At 41.0% G+C, this 16,506-nt stretch overlaps 1 protein-coding gene across 7 annotated transcripts in view; it reads right to left on the bottom strand.

The window, feature by feature from the left end:
- LOC124857969 (NACHT, LRR and PYD domains-containing protein 12-like) overlaps positions 1-16,506 on the bottom strand; it is a 45,055-nt gene that overhangs the window by 13,081 nt on the left and 15,468 nt on the right. For all 7 annotated transcript variants that reach the window (XM_047349601.1, XM_047349605.1, XM_047349604.1 and 4 more), the window contains 3 exons: positions 14,596-14,801; positions 7,138-8,914; positions 890-1,063 (listed from right to left, as the gene is read on the bottom strand). In XM_047349601.1, the coding sequence (XP_047205557.1) occupies positions 890-1,063; positions 7,138-8,914; positions 14,596-14,801 (2,157 nt within the window). The remainder of the gene's footprint in view (positions 1-889; positions 1,064-7,137; positions 8,915-14,595; positions 14,802-16,506) is intronic.

Raw genomic sequence — 16,506 nt, 5'->3', positions numbered from 1 at the left:
TTGTGCGTGTCATTCTGTGTTCATGTCCGGCATGGAAAATCGCCCACGCTTCCACTCCCTCAGTGTCATAATTATGAGTTTAGGTACCAAAACATGGTACCTTTTGATTTTACGTAAATCAGTACTCTGTAGTACTGATGGAATTCGGTCAGTACCTATAAAAGTACCAAATTTGGTACCTTTGCCTAATTAAGAAGCATGAACAATCAAGAGTTTATATGGAAAACTGTGTCAAGCTAGCTGTGCTCAGAAAGATTAGCATAGCGGCGCGGCTGGATGACGGACACCGCGTTGCGGTAAGAAGGCACAATGAAGAGGTTGATAAGAATCGCCATATTTTATCTAATCTCTGACTGTATAAAGTTTTGTGGTGCTTTTCAACTAGCATGGCGCAGGCATGATGAAAGGTATGCTGTTCAATTGTATTCGTCGTCTCACTTTTGTTTCCATTTCATATATTGGAGTAGGTAGAGAAATGCATTATTACATCAACCCCACCAAGAATATTTTTAACCAGCCGCCACTGCTTGCAACAATGAATTAACGGCAAATTTCAGGTATTTCAGTTGGCAGGTATGAAAACACCCAACTCAAACCATAACTCAATTCATACCCTAGTCCTAAACCTAACCCCTGTCCCAAGAATGGAATATGGTAAAATCAGGACCAGCGATGACAATACAAAAAATGTTTCTCACTCAGCAGCAAGTACAAGAACACATACACACACACACACACAATGTTGAAATATTTGTAAAATCGTGAAGCAAATAATAAATTTCATCCAAAACAGTTTTTATAAAATTTAGTTTGACATGAACAGATTCTTACTATACATTTTAAGGAATGTCTAGTAAAATAATACAAAACCAATGACAGCTGCACTGACCTCAAGATCTCGAGCCTACAGTTTGAACTCTCCAGTCCAGCACACAGAAGCTTCACTCCAGAGTTTCCCAGTTTGTTGCAACTTAGGTCCAGTTCAGTCAGATTGGAGGGGTTGGCCTTCAAAGCTGAGGCCACCACTTCACAGTGTGTCTCTGATAACTCACATCTGACTAATCTGTAATTAGAAAAAAATACATTTAGGTGAATTCAAATCAGACAGTCTGTAAATGAACACAGACTGAAATCAGGATCACTGAAGAGTTTGATCATACTAATTTTACCGGGTTCAACATGACACAGTTGACTCACTTTGGCATCAGGTATATGTCTAAATTTTGTTAGTACATTGAAGCTAAGTTACTGATATTCTACATGGGCTAAACCCTACCTGAACCAACCTACTTTTCCTGGAGTATTTGTAGTTTTCTGTTGTCACAAAGTGTATTTTCACATGTAACAATGTACCTTATTTCATAATTTCAAACCATACAGTCTAACTCCAACTCCTCTCACATTTATCTTGAATGGCAGTTGTCATCACATATCACCTGGAGGCACTTCATAAAAGAGATTACTTTGGTTTTCAGTGAAAACCAAAGTCAAAAAATGACAAAACAAAATCTACACAGATTACAGAAACTGCAATCTGATCATAGTTTAGAATCATCTTTATTAACAGGTTTGACACAAACAAGGATTTCAATCCAGTACACTTTACTCTCAGTGAAGATTATTTTATTTATTTATTATTTTCTATTATATAAATAAATGGAAATAGAAAATATTTTTAAAATTTACATATGTGCACAATTGACTTTACAGTAGAATATAATCTGAGATCAGTCCAAGTATGCATGGTGTTGTTCTGGAGCTCTGAGTGTCAAGAGTTCATCAGAGAAACAGCCTGGAGGGAGAAACTCTCTGTGGAGGCTGGTTTTAGCAGACAGCGCTCTGTAGCGCCACCTGAAGATCAAAGCCTAAAAGGTTTGTGTGCAGGGTGTGTGGGGTCTGCAGAGATGTTAGCTGCCCTTGTCCTGACCCTGGACCTGTATAAGTCCTGGATAGAGGACTTATGCTCAGTATGAGGGATTGCTGCAAAGTCAACACCAGTGACTGTCCACTGTCTCTACATGCTCATCCAGGAGGAGTGAATGCTGCAAGTCACTGACTGGATGCAATCTGCTGGGTTTCCTTAGATAGAAAAACTTTTATCCAATTTGAATAAATAACTAACTCTGACTGTACTGTTCAATTGTTAGGATTAATTGGAATGTATGAACCTGACTGTTGTGAAGTGCCTTGAGACAACATGTGTTGTGAAATGGAGCTATAGAAATAAACTGAATTGAATTGATGATTCTCTCGCCAGACCTGATTATTCGTTGCAGTCTGGACCTGTCCTGTTTGTTGGATGAACCAAACCACACTGAGATGGACAAAGACAGGACAGACTGGATGATGGCAGTGGAGAAGATGACCAGCAGCTCCTGCGAAGGTTGGACTTCTTGAGTTGCTGCAGGAGGTTCAGTCTCTGCTGGGCCTTCTACCGAACATTGTCTATGTGTGAAGACCATCTCTGGTTTTGAGTAATGGTGGTTCCTAGAAACCGGAAGTGGCCCACAGCAGACACAGTGCTGTGGAGGATGGTAAGGGGGGTATGTGGGGGTGGTGTTCTCCAAAAATCCACCATCATCTCCACAGTCTTGAGTGGGTTAAGACCCAGGTGGTTCTGACCACACCAGTGCACCTCCTGCATGTGTGCAGACTCATCATTGTCCTGGATCAGTCCAATAACAGTGGTGTAATCTGCAAACTTCAGGTGTTTCCCAGACGGGTCCGCTGAGGTGCAGTCATTTGTGTAGAGGGAGTAGAGGAGTGGGGAGAGAACACATCCCTGGGGGGGCGCTGCTGCTGATGGTTCTTGTGTGGGACAAGATGCTCCCCAGCTTCACCTGCTGCTGACGGTCCTTCAGGAAGCTGGTGATCCACTGACAGGTGGAGGCCGGGACTTTGAATTGGATGAGCTTCTGGTGGAGGATGTCTGGGTTGATGGTGTTGAAGGATGAGCTGAAGTCCACAGACAGGATTCTGGCTTACGTGCCTGGATGGTCGAGGTGTTGTAGAATGAAGTGTAGTCCCAAGTTGACTGCAACTTTACACAGTGACTTGTTGAAGATCTCAGTGAAGATGGAGGCCAGTTGGTTGGTGCAGGCTCTCAGGTCCTGAGGCCCTTTTTGTTTTCAGGCGCTGAAAGAACATATTTACATCTTCCTCTGGGATCCTTAGTGCAGGCAAGAGGTCTGAAGGTAGGAGGGTGGTTGGTGTATGGCAAGAATTTGTGTCTAAATGGGATGTGGAGGAGTTGGGTTGAGGTGTGAAGTGCTGCTTTTCTTACCTGCAGTGGAAGCCATTCAACTGATTTGCCAGGCGAGGATTATGCTCAGGGTTGGGGGAAGGTCTCCTGTAGGCAGTCAGGTATTACATTGCAAACAGCAGAAGCATCTCCATGTGAGGAGCTTTTCTTTAGCTTCTCATTGTAGCTTCTCTTCACTGCTTTGATTTCCTTGGTCAGTTTGTTCCTGGCCTGTTTATACAAACCAAGGTTTATTGTTATTGTATGTGCAGAAGGTCTTGGTTTGCACATACATGTCCCCACAGAAACTAATGTATGATGTCACCACCTCTGTAAGTTGGTTTAAACCAGTGGCTGAAGTTTCAACAACAGTCCAATCTGTGCAGTCAAAGCAGGCCTGTAACATCTGGTTTGACTCATCAGTCCACGTCTTAAGTCCGAACCACAGGTTTGAAAGCTTTTAATTTCTGCCTGTAGGTTGGGATGAGGTGGACCAAAGAGTGATCAGAAAGTCCCAAAGCAGTCCTTGTGACAGTATGATATGTATCCTCTAAAGTTGTGTAGCAGTGGTCCAGAGTGTTTTTATCCCTGGTTGGACTCTTAATTCGCTGTTTGTATTTGGGAAGTTCATTGGAGAGGTTTGCACTGTTAAAATCCCCAAGAACAATGATGAGAGAGTCTGGCTGTTTTTTCTCCACGTCTGTTATCAGCTCAGCCAGTTGTTTTTCAGCATCTGAAGTGGAGCCTTGAGGTGGTATGTAAGCACCAACCAGTACAGACGAGGAGAACTCACTCGGAGAATAAAACGGTTTACAGTTTAAAGAAATGACTCCAGATCAGGACTACATGATTTCAACACTTTGATATCTCTGCACCAACCTTTGTTTATATAAAAGCAGATCCAACTTCTCGTTTTTTCCCCAATAAGTCCATGTTGCGGTCCGGTCTGAACAGCTGAAAGTCCGGTATAACAAGTATGCGGTGTTCTCACTCAGCCAGGTTTCGGTAAAGCAGAAGGCGGCAGATCTGCATAGGTCCGAGTTTTTACAGGTGAGGAGAAGCAGTTCGTCCATCTTGTTGGCCAGGGAATGCACATTTGCCAGGTGGATTGAAGGTGGTCCCCCCGATCGCAGCTTCACGAGCATGCTGGCTCTCTTCCCTCCCCGCGGTCTCCGGTGATATAGCCCATAGAGAGACGCTGCTCCGCTGGCCAGGATCTCAATGAAGCTGAATGATGGTGAAAAAATTCCAAGAGAAGACTGTCTGATGTTCCTCTCTGCTGAAAAAGACCACCAAATGGTGGCAGAAAGCACCACAAAAACACACAGAAAACAGGAGAGCAAAGTTCAGAGGCTGCCATCAGCGGCGCCATCTTTGATCTTCCAGTAGACCCAGTTGTCTACGGAAATGAATTTGAGTGGCCAATACTCAAATTAAATTAAAGCTTCAAGCAGCATTGAAAGACCCTAGGACCTTGGAGGAATCCAGTCTGGGTTGAGATAACGAGATTTTAAGCACCACCGGCTCAGCTTGATAATTCATCTACTCAAACTGTTCGAGTCTCAACTCAATTTTACTGTATGTGAGTCAGTCATCTTCAGTTAGGTTATATTTTATTAAAAAGCAAAATGTAAGTTGAAATGGGACATACCATTGTGAGCTGTACACACTTTCTATTCCTATAAAAAATGAATGACTTTTTGTAATTTATTTTTATTTAAAACTTATTTAACCAGAAAAGGACTCGCTAAGATGAACAACCTCATTTGCAAGAGAGGAGGCAGGATTGCAGAGTAAAGCTTTGGATAACAATTCATTTACCATAGCCTTAGTAATTGACCAATTCATTTTAAAGAATCCATTCAAACAGAAGATGTGTATAAGACACAAAATGGCAGCTTTGATCAAAAATGGTTCCCTTTTTGTAGAGTTTGGACTATGAATGTAAGAGGCCTTTCATTGATATCGTCTGTCAAATGATGGGTTGATGCCGGTTATTTATAATCCACAGAGCACAGTAGATGCACTTCGCCATACCCAACATACATGTCAACTGAATATATACAGTATTTTGCAGCTGGTCTCAAGAGTATATAGTAATATTAGGAACCCGATGTCCATCAGTCATGCCATATTTAGTCCAACTCTGACTATTTAGGTCCAAATTAAATCAGTTTTTAAAAAGAACCCTGTGCCGATGAATTTTCTTAGTATCGGCATAGAGTTAAAACTTTAGTATCATGACAACCCTACTGACCTCCATTTATCAGCAAAACTTTTCCTTAGAAACCCCGTGGAGATGACTTGGTTTGCCATTGCTTGGTAACACGTGAAGTGCCATAGGTTTCCTTGTAGCATCTGTTGCTGTGCAGTACAGAACATTAAGGCCCTGATCTTTAAAGGCTCTAGATAGGGGGCGCTAAATCGCTTATTAGAGGTTTGTCTCCCTTGATCTTGAACTGGTTGAAGAGTTCAGAGTTTAGCATAAATAGCCACAATATTTAAGCCTGAACGTCATATTAGCAACATAAAAATAGTTTGTAGTAGGAGTTGGCTATCTGTATATTATTACAGCTTTGCTTATTTTAAAACATAACGTCACATAACTGTCCTGCAAAGACTGTAAATCAAACATTAATGTACATAAAAACAAATTATTTTCCAATGATTTTACTGAATTTGTTTTGTTTGTTTTGCCAATATTGTAACGATATACAATGTGTTGGATTGTTTCAATAGTTTTATGGTGACATGAAGTCATTTTTCACCGTTTAAACCCACCCCTGGTATATGTTCACATCTAAACAACGTAATCCAACTGATCCAGATCCGATTGCTCTGCAATGATACAATGTTACTGTCAATAATGCAGTTTGCTTGGTTTAGTGACAAGGTTAAAGCATATACTGTCTTTCTTACCACATGGAGGACGATGCCTTAAAATGCTGATTTTTCACTAACTAAACGGTGATTTTAGCAGCCAGTTTGCAGATGAAGGATTGAATCTGTCTTATAATGTCTTTATTTCTATTCTATTAATTATATTATCAACATCACAGCACAGTGGGTCCTTAGCATGATGTGCAATTACAGTTAACAGGCTGTGGGTTTCTCTGGCAGATGATCCGTTATGTGCAGCTCTGCATGATCAGCAGCAGATGATCTCCCTGACAGTGATGGTGCTGGAATGATCCAGACAGAGTTTAACCATAGGAGATGTCATGGCTTCTGTTTGTGATTGGCTCCAAATCAGACCATAGATAATCCTACATAGAATCCTCTATTCTCACCTATTTTTATTATTTTTATCTTTGACATCTCTGTTGACACATGAACAGAAGGTTCTCTCTCCATCATCTGTCAGTCTATCTATGCCTCCTTCTGGCCACAGTGACAGCAGACATCTTTGCGTCCCGGTTAGCGCCTGCATTTCAAACACGCTAAATCTAGACGCAGAAACAGCACCGCGATCCGTTTCTGGTTTGATAAATCGCGTTCAGAGTGGTAAATCATTACATTTGCATATCTTCCTCCCATTAATTTGTGCATTTGGGTCATTATCAGATGTTTGGCATTTTCATGGAGGAAAACACGCTAAACAGTTTGCGCCCGCCGTTCCACTAATTATACTCACGCAATCCGGTTAGCACCTGGTTTGTAGATCAGCTTTGTGGAAGATCAGGCCTTAGTGGGACTGAGGTGAGCACCATGTACCCTGCTGGTGGGCCATTAAGAACTGACTGTTGAAATTATCTGGCGGGCCGGATGCAGTGGTATAGCGGGACAGGTGAGGCCCCTGGGTCTTGAGTTTGACATTTCTATTTTAAACAGCGTTTGAAGAACTGACCAACTGATCTCCACCACCTAACAATGTGAACAAAGAAATATAAACTCACCGAGCCTTTCTGCAGTTCCTCACAGCTGGAATCAGTCTCAGTCGTCCCTCGTTTGATGTGTTGTACTTCTTCAGGTCCAACTCTTCCAGAACCTCCTCTGACATCTGCAGCATGTAGGCCAGAGCTGAGCAATGGATCTCTGAGAGCTTCTTCTCTGATCTCTTTTTGGACTTCAGAAACTTTTGGATATCCTGAAAAACTGAAAGGTCGTTCATCTCCATCAGACAGTGAAATATATTGATGCTTCTGTCTGGAGAGATAAAACCAGTGTTCATCTTCTTCAGGTTCCTGACGACTTTCTGAAGAATCCCTGGATTGTACTTTCTCTGACCCAGCAGGCCTCCTAAGAGTCTCTGGTTGGACTCCACAGAGAGGCCATGAAGGAAGCGGACAAACAGGTCCAGGTGACCATTTTTACTTCTGAGGGATTTCTCCATGATTCGGTTCAGGATGTAATCCAGAGATTTGGATTTGTCTTCTCCCAGAAAGCGTTTGAGCACCTCTGTGTTCCTACTGGTGTAATAGTAGACTGCAGCCAGAAACTCCTGGATGCTCAGATGAACAAAGCAGTAAACTGGTTTCTGGAAGATCAAACTCTCTCTTTTGAAGATCTCTGTACAAACTCCTGAGTACACCGAGGCTTCTGGGACATCTAGACCACACTGCTCCAGGTCTTCTTGGTAGAACATGATGTTTCCTTTCTCCAGATGTTCAAATGCCAGCCTCCCCAGCTTTAGAAGAACTTCCCTGTCAGCTTTCATCAGCTCCTGTGGACTCCTCTCATGTCCTTCATGGTACTTGTTCTTCTTCCTCTTTGTCTGGACCAGCAGGAAGTGTGAGTACATGTCAGTCATGGTCTTGGGCAGTTCTCCTCTCTGCTCTGTGGTCAACATGTTCTCCAGAACTGTAGCAGTGATCCAGCAGAAGACTGGGATTCCACACATGATGTGGAGGCTCCTGGAGGTCTTGATGTGGGAGATGATTCTGCTGGACAACTTTTCATCACTGAACCTCCTCCTGAAGTACTCCTCCTTCTGGGCGTCAGTGAAGCCTCGTACTTCTGTTACCCTGGCAACACATGAAGGAGGGATCTGATTGGCCGCTGCAGGTCTGGAAGTTATCCAGATGAAAGCCGAGGGCAGCAGGTTCCCCTTGATGAGGTTTGTCAGCAGAACGTTGACTGATGACTTCTCGGTGACATCAGAAACAAGCTGACTGTCGTTGAAGTCCAGAGAAAGTCTGCTTTCATCCAGGCCATCAAAGATGAAGAGAAGTTTACAGACAGCCAGCTTCTCTGCTGGGAGCTTCTGGAGTGTTGGATGGAAAACATGGAGCAGCGTGAGAAGACTGTGCTGCTCCTCTCTGATCAAGTTCAGCTCCCTGAACGAAAGCAGAACCACCACACTGACATCTTGGTTCTCCAAGCCCTCTGCCCAGTCCAGAGTGAACTTCTGCACTGAGAAGGTTTTTCCAACACCAGCGACGCCGTTGGTCAGAACCACTCTGATGGGTCCATGCTGGTCAGGTAAGGGTTTAAAGATGTCGTGGCACCTGATTGGAGACTCATGGAGGTTCTGGTTCTTGGAAGCTCTCTCCAGCTGCTTCACCTCATGTTGGGTATTAACCTCTTCACTCTGTCCCTCTGTGATGTAGAGATCAGTGTAGATCCTGTTGAGGAGGGTTCTACTTCCTGTTTCATCACTTCCTTCAGTCACACATTCACATCTCCTCCTCAGACTGATCTTATGTTCCTCTAGAACCTCCTGCAGACCAACATCTGCTGAAACAAAGAAGAAACGAGACAAAAAGAACACCTGTTTGAAGAACAACATAGATTCAGTTCATCATCATTTGTTCTTCTTGTTTCTTCCTCCAGGAATCAGTCTGTTTGCTCAAACATCAGCACTGCTGATAGGTCTCTGTTCATTTTCTGGACCTGCTTGTCTTTGCATTATAACAAGGAGGTTGTCGTGGTTTCCAGACTAATTAGAGAGAGTTGTTTAGATAATTGTTTATTTCTTTTTTAAATTCTGAAGTTTACATGCAACATGCCTTTAAACAATTTAATATAGCAATTCATTGAAATTCAGTTCAATTTATTTATAAAGTGCCAAATCGCATCAACTGTTGTCTGAAGGTTGGTTTTTATTCAGCAAATAATTCTTTCTAATATTTTATTAAAATAATGTTTTATCTACTCTTCTGATCTTGCATTGTGATTGGTGGTTTGAATGTATATCAATTAGTTAGTTCTAAGACTAACTTGACTTCCTTTGCAGATTCCTTCGTTCATTCCTTGGTTGGTAAAACTTGGTTCTCAAACATAAATAACATTGAACGGTAATGTTGCAGCACTCTGTTGGTCATGGTTTTTAACCATTTTTATTGATTCATATTGTATATAGTTCATTGTTTTTCCCATTCTTTTATTTTGCTGGTGGTTTTAATTCAATTGTTCTAGTATAGTAAATAGTTTATTAATCAATGTTTAACTTGGAGTTGAACTATTTTTGTTAATACATTTTTGTATTTTAAGAAATTGTGTGAATTTATTCCATGTGTGTGCCGAGTTTTGCTGTTCGATAATGTCAAAGCTCGATTCACCCTTTCATCTATTGTCCTAATACCACTGTCATAATGGGCTGGTATTCACAGGACAACACTTAACAGACTGAATGGTTATTTAATTAAATATTAATTAACATAAGCATAATAATAATTACAACATCTATAGTAAATAAATGGTCAACAATTTCAGATTACTCTATTAATTGTAACAAGTGAAAGGCCTTTCCTCTCCTCTAATATTCACCTCTCTCCAACCATTCCTTTAAAGACTGGAGACATCAGGTACCTGGGCATCATTATTTCTAACAGGCTGAATGAGCTGACAGTTCGTTTATTCACCATTTCTCAACCAGAAGATGACCTCACGCGGTGGAGAACTCCCACTTTGTCGCTTATGGGAAGAGTCTCTGCATTTAAAATGATGATCCTTCCTAAAAAATATCTCCTTCTATGATCCCAGTTAAACCACCCGGACCTGGTTCTAAAGCTTAGATTTTATCCTATCAACATTTTTATGGGCACCTAAACCTTCACACATAAGTTTAAAGACTCTACAAAAAGGCTAATTGTAAGGAGAATTGGAACTCCCACATTTTTAGAAATATTACATGGCAAATAGATTACAATAGGACTTAAAATGGATTTAGATAACTCTATTAGATGGACAATGGATAGAAATTGAATAAATGCTATCTAGGGAAATCTGTGGGTCAGATGTTCCATTTATCAGCCCTTTAATTAAGCAGAACACCTGTTTTAAAAGCATCAATATCAGTACATCTCTGACAGCCTGATGGCAATATCTCAACAGGAATAGGTTTTCAATTTACGGGACATATTTGATGGAAATGATTTCATACCCTTTAATGTTTAAGGAGAAGAATATGGCATCGATAAAAATAAATTATTTGAATATCACCAACTAAAATCTATTATCAGTCCAAATTTAAGATTAAACTAATTAATGTAGAACTTACTTTAGTAATAACTAGCTTCCTTAAACTTCAACCCCCAAAGTTACTTTCAGGATTATATTTAACAATCTCCTTTCCTATCAGTAAATGGATGCTGATTTATATACCAGTACAGACATTAACTACTGGATTAAAATTTGCACAAACCTTTTCAGAATGACTCAAAATGCCAACCATCAGCTGATACAACACAAAATCCTTCATAGAAAAAGGATGTTTCAAATGAGATTCTCACTTACCAACACAAACTGCATGGGAGATTTACCTGACAACTATCTACAGGTCCTTCTCAAAATATTAGCATATTGTGATAAAGTTAATTATTTTCCATAATGTAATGATGAAAATTTAACATTCATATATTTTAGATTCATTGCACACTAACTGAAATATTTCAGGTCTTTTATTGTCTTAATACGGATGATTTTGGCATACAGCTCATGAAAACCCAAAATTCCTATCTCACAAAATTAGCATATTTCATCCGACCAATAAAAGAAAAGTGTTTTTAATACAAAAAACGTCAACCTTCAAATAATCATGTACAGTTATGCACTCAATACTTGGTCGGGAATCCTTTGGCAGAAATGACTGCTTCAATGCGGCGTGGCATGGAGGCAATCAGCCTGTGGCACTGCTGAGGTCTTATGGAGACCCAGGATGCTTCGATAGCGGCCTTTAGCTCATCCAGAGTGTTGGGTCTTGAGTCTCTCAACGTTCTCTTCACAATATCCCACAGATTCTCTATGGGGTTCAGGTCAGGAGAGTTGGCAGGCCAATTGAGCACAGTGATACCATGGTCAGTAAACCATTTACCAGTGGTTTTGGCACTGTGAGCAGGTGCCAGGTCGTGCTGAAAAATGAAATCTTCATCTCCATAAAGCTTTTCAGCAGATGGAAGCATGAAGTGCTCCAAAATCTCCTGATAGCTAGCTGCATTGACCCTGCCCTTGATAAAACACAGTGGACCAACACCAGCAGCTGACACGGCACCCCAGACCATCACTGACTGTGGGTACTTGACACTGGACTTCTGGCATCTTGGCATTTCCTTCTCCCCAGTCTTCCTCCAGACTCTGGCACCTTGATTTCCGAATGACATGCAGAATTTGCTTTCATCTGAAAAAAGTACTTTGGACCACTGAGCAACAGTCCAGTGCTGCTTCTCTGTAGCCCAGGTCAGGCGCTTCTGCCGCTGTTTCTGGTTCAAAAGTGGCTTGACCTGGGGAATGCGGCACCTGTAGCCTATTTCCTGCACACGCCTGTGCACGGTGGCTCTGGATGTTTCTACTCCAGACTCAGTCCACTGCTTCCGCAGGTCCCCCAAGGTCTGGAATCGGCCCTTCTCCACAATCTTCCTCAGGGTCCGGTCACCTCTTCTCGTTGTGCAGCGTTTTCTGCCACACTTTTTCCTTCCCACAGACTTCCCACTGAGGTGCCTTGATACAGCACTCTGGGAACGGCCTATTAGTTCAGAAATGTCTTTCTGTGTCTTACCCTCTTGCTTGAGGGTGTCAATAGTGGCCTTCTGGACAGCAGTCAGGTCGGCAGTCTTACCCATGATTGGGATTTTGAGTGATGAACCAGGCTGGGAGTTTTAAAGGCCTCAGGAATCTTTTGCAGGTGTTTAGAGTTAACTCGTTGATTCAGATGATTAGGTTCATAGCTCGTTTAGAGACCCTTTTAATGATATGTTAATTTTGTGAGATAGGAATTTTGGGTTTTCATGAGCTGTATGCCAAAATCATCCGTATTAAGACAATAAAAGACCTGAAATATTTCAGTTAGTGTGCAATGAATCTAAAATATATGAATGTTAAATTTTCATAATGACATTATGGAAAATAATGAACTTTATCACAATATGCTAATATTTTGAGAAGGACCTGTACATGCTCTCTGGTGCCATCCGCCTGTCTGTGGCTTCTAGCTAAAAGTATGCTGAGACCCATCAACATGCCTAGAGTAGACAGTTGCAGTCTGCTGCTCACTTTGCGTTCTTGGTGACATCACAAAAGTATATTTGGAGACAAATAGATGCCACATCCTTCTTGCAGTTTGAAGCATTGCAAAAGAACAATACATAAGAACTGGAAGAATAAAAGGAGTTTAAATATTATTTATTTAGAAAATATGTTATTAGACTTATTACAGTGGTATGGGTTCGTCCTGTAACCGGTGGGCTGCCAGTTCGAATCCCAGCTCTGTCTCAGTCGTGGTGTCCTTGGGCAGGACACTTCACCTGCCTTGCCTGCTGATGGTGGTCAGAAGGCCGGGTGGTGCAGATTGTATGGCAGCCTCACTTCTGTCTGCCCCAGGGCAGCTGTGGCTACAATGTAGCTCACCACTGTCAGTGTGTGAATGGGTGGATGACTGAATGTGGTGTGAAGCTCTTTAGGGTCTCTGGGGACTCGATAAAGCACTATACAAGTTCAGGCCATTTACCATTTGTTTCTATAGAGAGAATGTCTGCTTGTATGAAAAACCAGCCGAAGAAGTTTGAATTTGTTTGGTCTCCAATAATTAAAAACATCACATAGTGGCGTATGGGCTTGGCACCACGGCATTGGGGGCCCGGGGGTATGGAGATGCTGGCACCGGGGCGGTGCTGTCCACTGTTAACCAATTGATTGCTCGCGTATACATGAATTTATAGTGTCTCTTACAATTAAAACATTACTACACAGGCTGTTTTTATATTCTGCGTTTTTCTTTAAATTTTTAGGTTGGACAAAAACAATAAATTTAGCAAATTATAATTTTACATTATTATTATTATTACAATTTCAATGTTAAATAGTATATAGGCAATCACTTCTGAGTCATAAATACCATTACAAATTGTACTTAAAAATTTCACTTTACCTGAGTGATATCAGCTGTAAATAAAAACCCGAAAAAGGCGGAAACACAAGTTTTCACGACTATATAAAATTACTGTTGCACACACTCAATGAATTAATTGATGCAATCTGCTGGGTTTCCTAAAATACAAAAACATTTTAAACCATTAATAATAATATCATGAAGTTGACTGCACTGTTTGATAACTAGAATCTATTGGAATGTATTTGCTGAATCTGTCTGTACGATGGGGGTTTGGTGACCTAGTGGTCGGAGAGGACGTTTGTGTCCTGGAGAGAATGAAAGTTTTCTGGTTCTGGGTCCCTGAATGCCCCCTGGGAGCTGTACAGTGGCAGCCCACTGCTCCCTAAGGGACGGGTTAAATGCAGAGGACATTTTGTTGGAATGTAAAATTGCAATGACAAATAAAAGTGATTATCATTATGGTTGAAGACATTTTTTTTTAAGCGAAGTGTTGTGAACTGGCGCTGTATAAATCAACTGAATCAAATTCAAATGTGTCTTTTTCCGGCTGGTTTCTTAAAAAGAAAAATGTTTTGAATGACTCTCGAAAAGAAGCAGAAAATCCCATCTCTAGAGCTCTGTCAGACGCCAAGCAGAGGACGGGACGGAGAAACAAGGAGTGTTGCATTGGCACGTCATTCAATTCGTCACGCTCAAATCAATCCATACCAACAATGGTATTGATATGATTGACCTTTTGATCGATCTGGTCACCACTAAATCATAGGGGCCACTTAATTTTTTCTCACAAAGTTCGGATTAAAATTTGATCAAAACTTGGTAAAGAATAGAATATTTTTAAGACCTGGAATGTAAAATCCTGATATGAAAGAGATAATACTTTGGTTTTTGTTTTGTCTGAAGTCCAAACTGGTTGACCAGAGGAAACCAGTTAGGACACAGAGCAGGTCTGAATGCTGCGGCAGAAACTCCAACACTTTTATTGGTAGTGGAATCTGAATGATGTTCCTGATGATCCCAGATCTTCAATCTGTTCCACAAAACAAGGTTTCTGGATTAAAACAACAGATGAACAGAAATGTCTGACCTCGTTCAGAGCTGCTTCTGGATCTTTTTCCACACTGGGGACAGGAGGAGGGTCTTGTTGAAGTGGGCTGGTCCCGGTATAAGCTGATGCACTGTCTGCAGAACCGGGGCCCACAGCTGGTAGAGACTGGATCCTTCAGGAGGTCCCGACACAAAACACAGCAGGACATCTGCTCCTCATCACAGACACCTCTCCTCTTCCTCCCTCTGTGAAAACAACAACAGGCTGATCTACAGGATGATGATGAGAAAACCACCCACTAGTAGCAACCTGAAGTATGAAATTCACTAGAAACACAAGAACCAAATTTTATTGTTGCCCCCTAGTCCACTGAAAGGTTTCAAGATTGGGTGTTAAAGTAGCCACACAAATTTTACGCCGCAGATCCACCACAGGAAGGAGTCACAAAGCCATAACCACGATGATGTTTAAAACTCTGACTCAGGGTTCAGACCAGGAAGCAGGGTCGTAGTTCAACACTCCTCTCTGCAGCTTCTGTACTGCTACCCACCCATTACCCTATTAAGACAGTGTCTCGCCCACGGCCAAAATTGAATAGATTAAAAAATAATCTAAAAGGAGGAAATCAGGAAAATCTCATAAAAATAAACACAACTCAGACTAAAAATAAAACAATTAAATGTGGCTTACTGAACATAAGATCTCTCTCTTCAAAGACTTTGCTAGTTAGTGACCTGATTTGTGACAATCAGATTGATTTATTTTGCCTCACAGAAACCTGGCTGCAGCAAGAGGATTATGTTACTATAAATGAGTCAACTCCTAATAATTATTAAAATTTTCACATTCCTCGAAATACTGGGCGAGGAGGAGGAGTAGCAACCATCTTTCAGTCTGATTTATTGATTAGTTCCAGACCAATCAATAGCTACAAATCTTTTGAATATTCAATCCTTAGTTTTCCTCATCCAAATTGCAAAGCACTGAAACCACTTCTGTTTGTTGTTTTGTACCGTCCACCAGGCCCTTACTCTCAATTTTTAGATCAGTTTTCAGACCTTTTATCTGATTTAGTGTTAAATACAGATAAAGTTATTATAGTGGGGGATTTTAACATTCATGTTGACACTGAAAGTGATAGCTTAAATATAGCCTTTAATGCTATCTTACACTCAATTGGCTTTGCTCAAAACATTAACAAACCTACCCACCTTTGTCTTCATTCTCTGGACCTTGTGCTGACATATGGCATTGAGTGTAAAGACATAACAATATTTTCTCATAACTCTGTCCTGTCTGACCATTTCTTAATAACCTTTGAGTTTAATTTAACCGAGTACTCCACACCTGAAAGAAAATTTCATTATAGTAGATCATTATCAGGCGATGCTGTAACAACCTTTAAAGAATCTGTTCCACTTTTAATTTCCTCATTATCACTGAAAAGCACAATGGAGGGCAATAATTCTGTTTCTGCCCCTTCACAAATTGATTATTTTGTTCATAGTGTTTCTTCATCATTGCGTGATGCATTAGACAATGCAGCCCCCTTGAAAAAGAAGGTAATTATTCATAGGAGGCTACCTCCTTGGTTTAATTCAGAGCTGCGTACTTTAAAGCACAATGTTAGAAAATTGGAGAGAAAATGGCGCTCTACACACCTAGAGGATTCCTACTTAATCTGGAAAAATAACCTACTATTGTATAAAAAGACACTTCGCCAAGCTAGAACAGCTTATTTCTCATCATTAATAGAAGAGAACAAGAATAATCCTAGGTTTCACTTTAGTACAGTTGCTAAACTTACACAGAGTCATAGCTCTGTTGAGCCATCCATTCCCTTAGCTCTCAGCAGTCATGACTTTATGGGATTCTTCTTAAATAAAATTGATTCTATTAAAAAGAAAATCTTTGACATACTCCTGAAGATGATTACTTCATCCTCAGCAA

The sequence above is a fragment of the Girardinichthys multiradiatus genome, chromosome 21 (assembly GCF_021462225.1).
Source record: "Girardinichthys multiradiatus isolate DD_20200921_A chromosome 21, DD_fGirMul_XY1, whole genome shotgun sequence".
Lineage (NCBI taxonomy): Eukaryota > Metazoa > Chordata > Actinopteri > Cyprinodontiformes > Goodeidae > Girardinichthys > Girardinichthys multiradiatus.
Note: the sequence above shows the minus strand (reverse complement) of the source record. Positions and strands in the feature narration are given on the sequence as shown.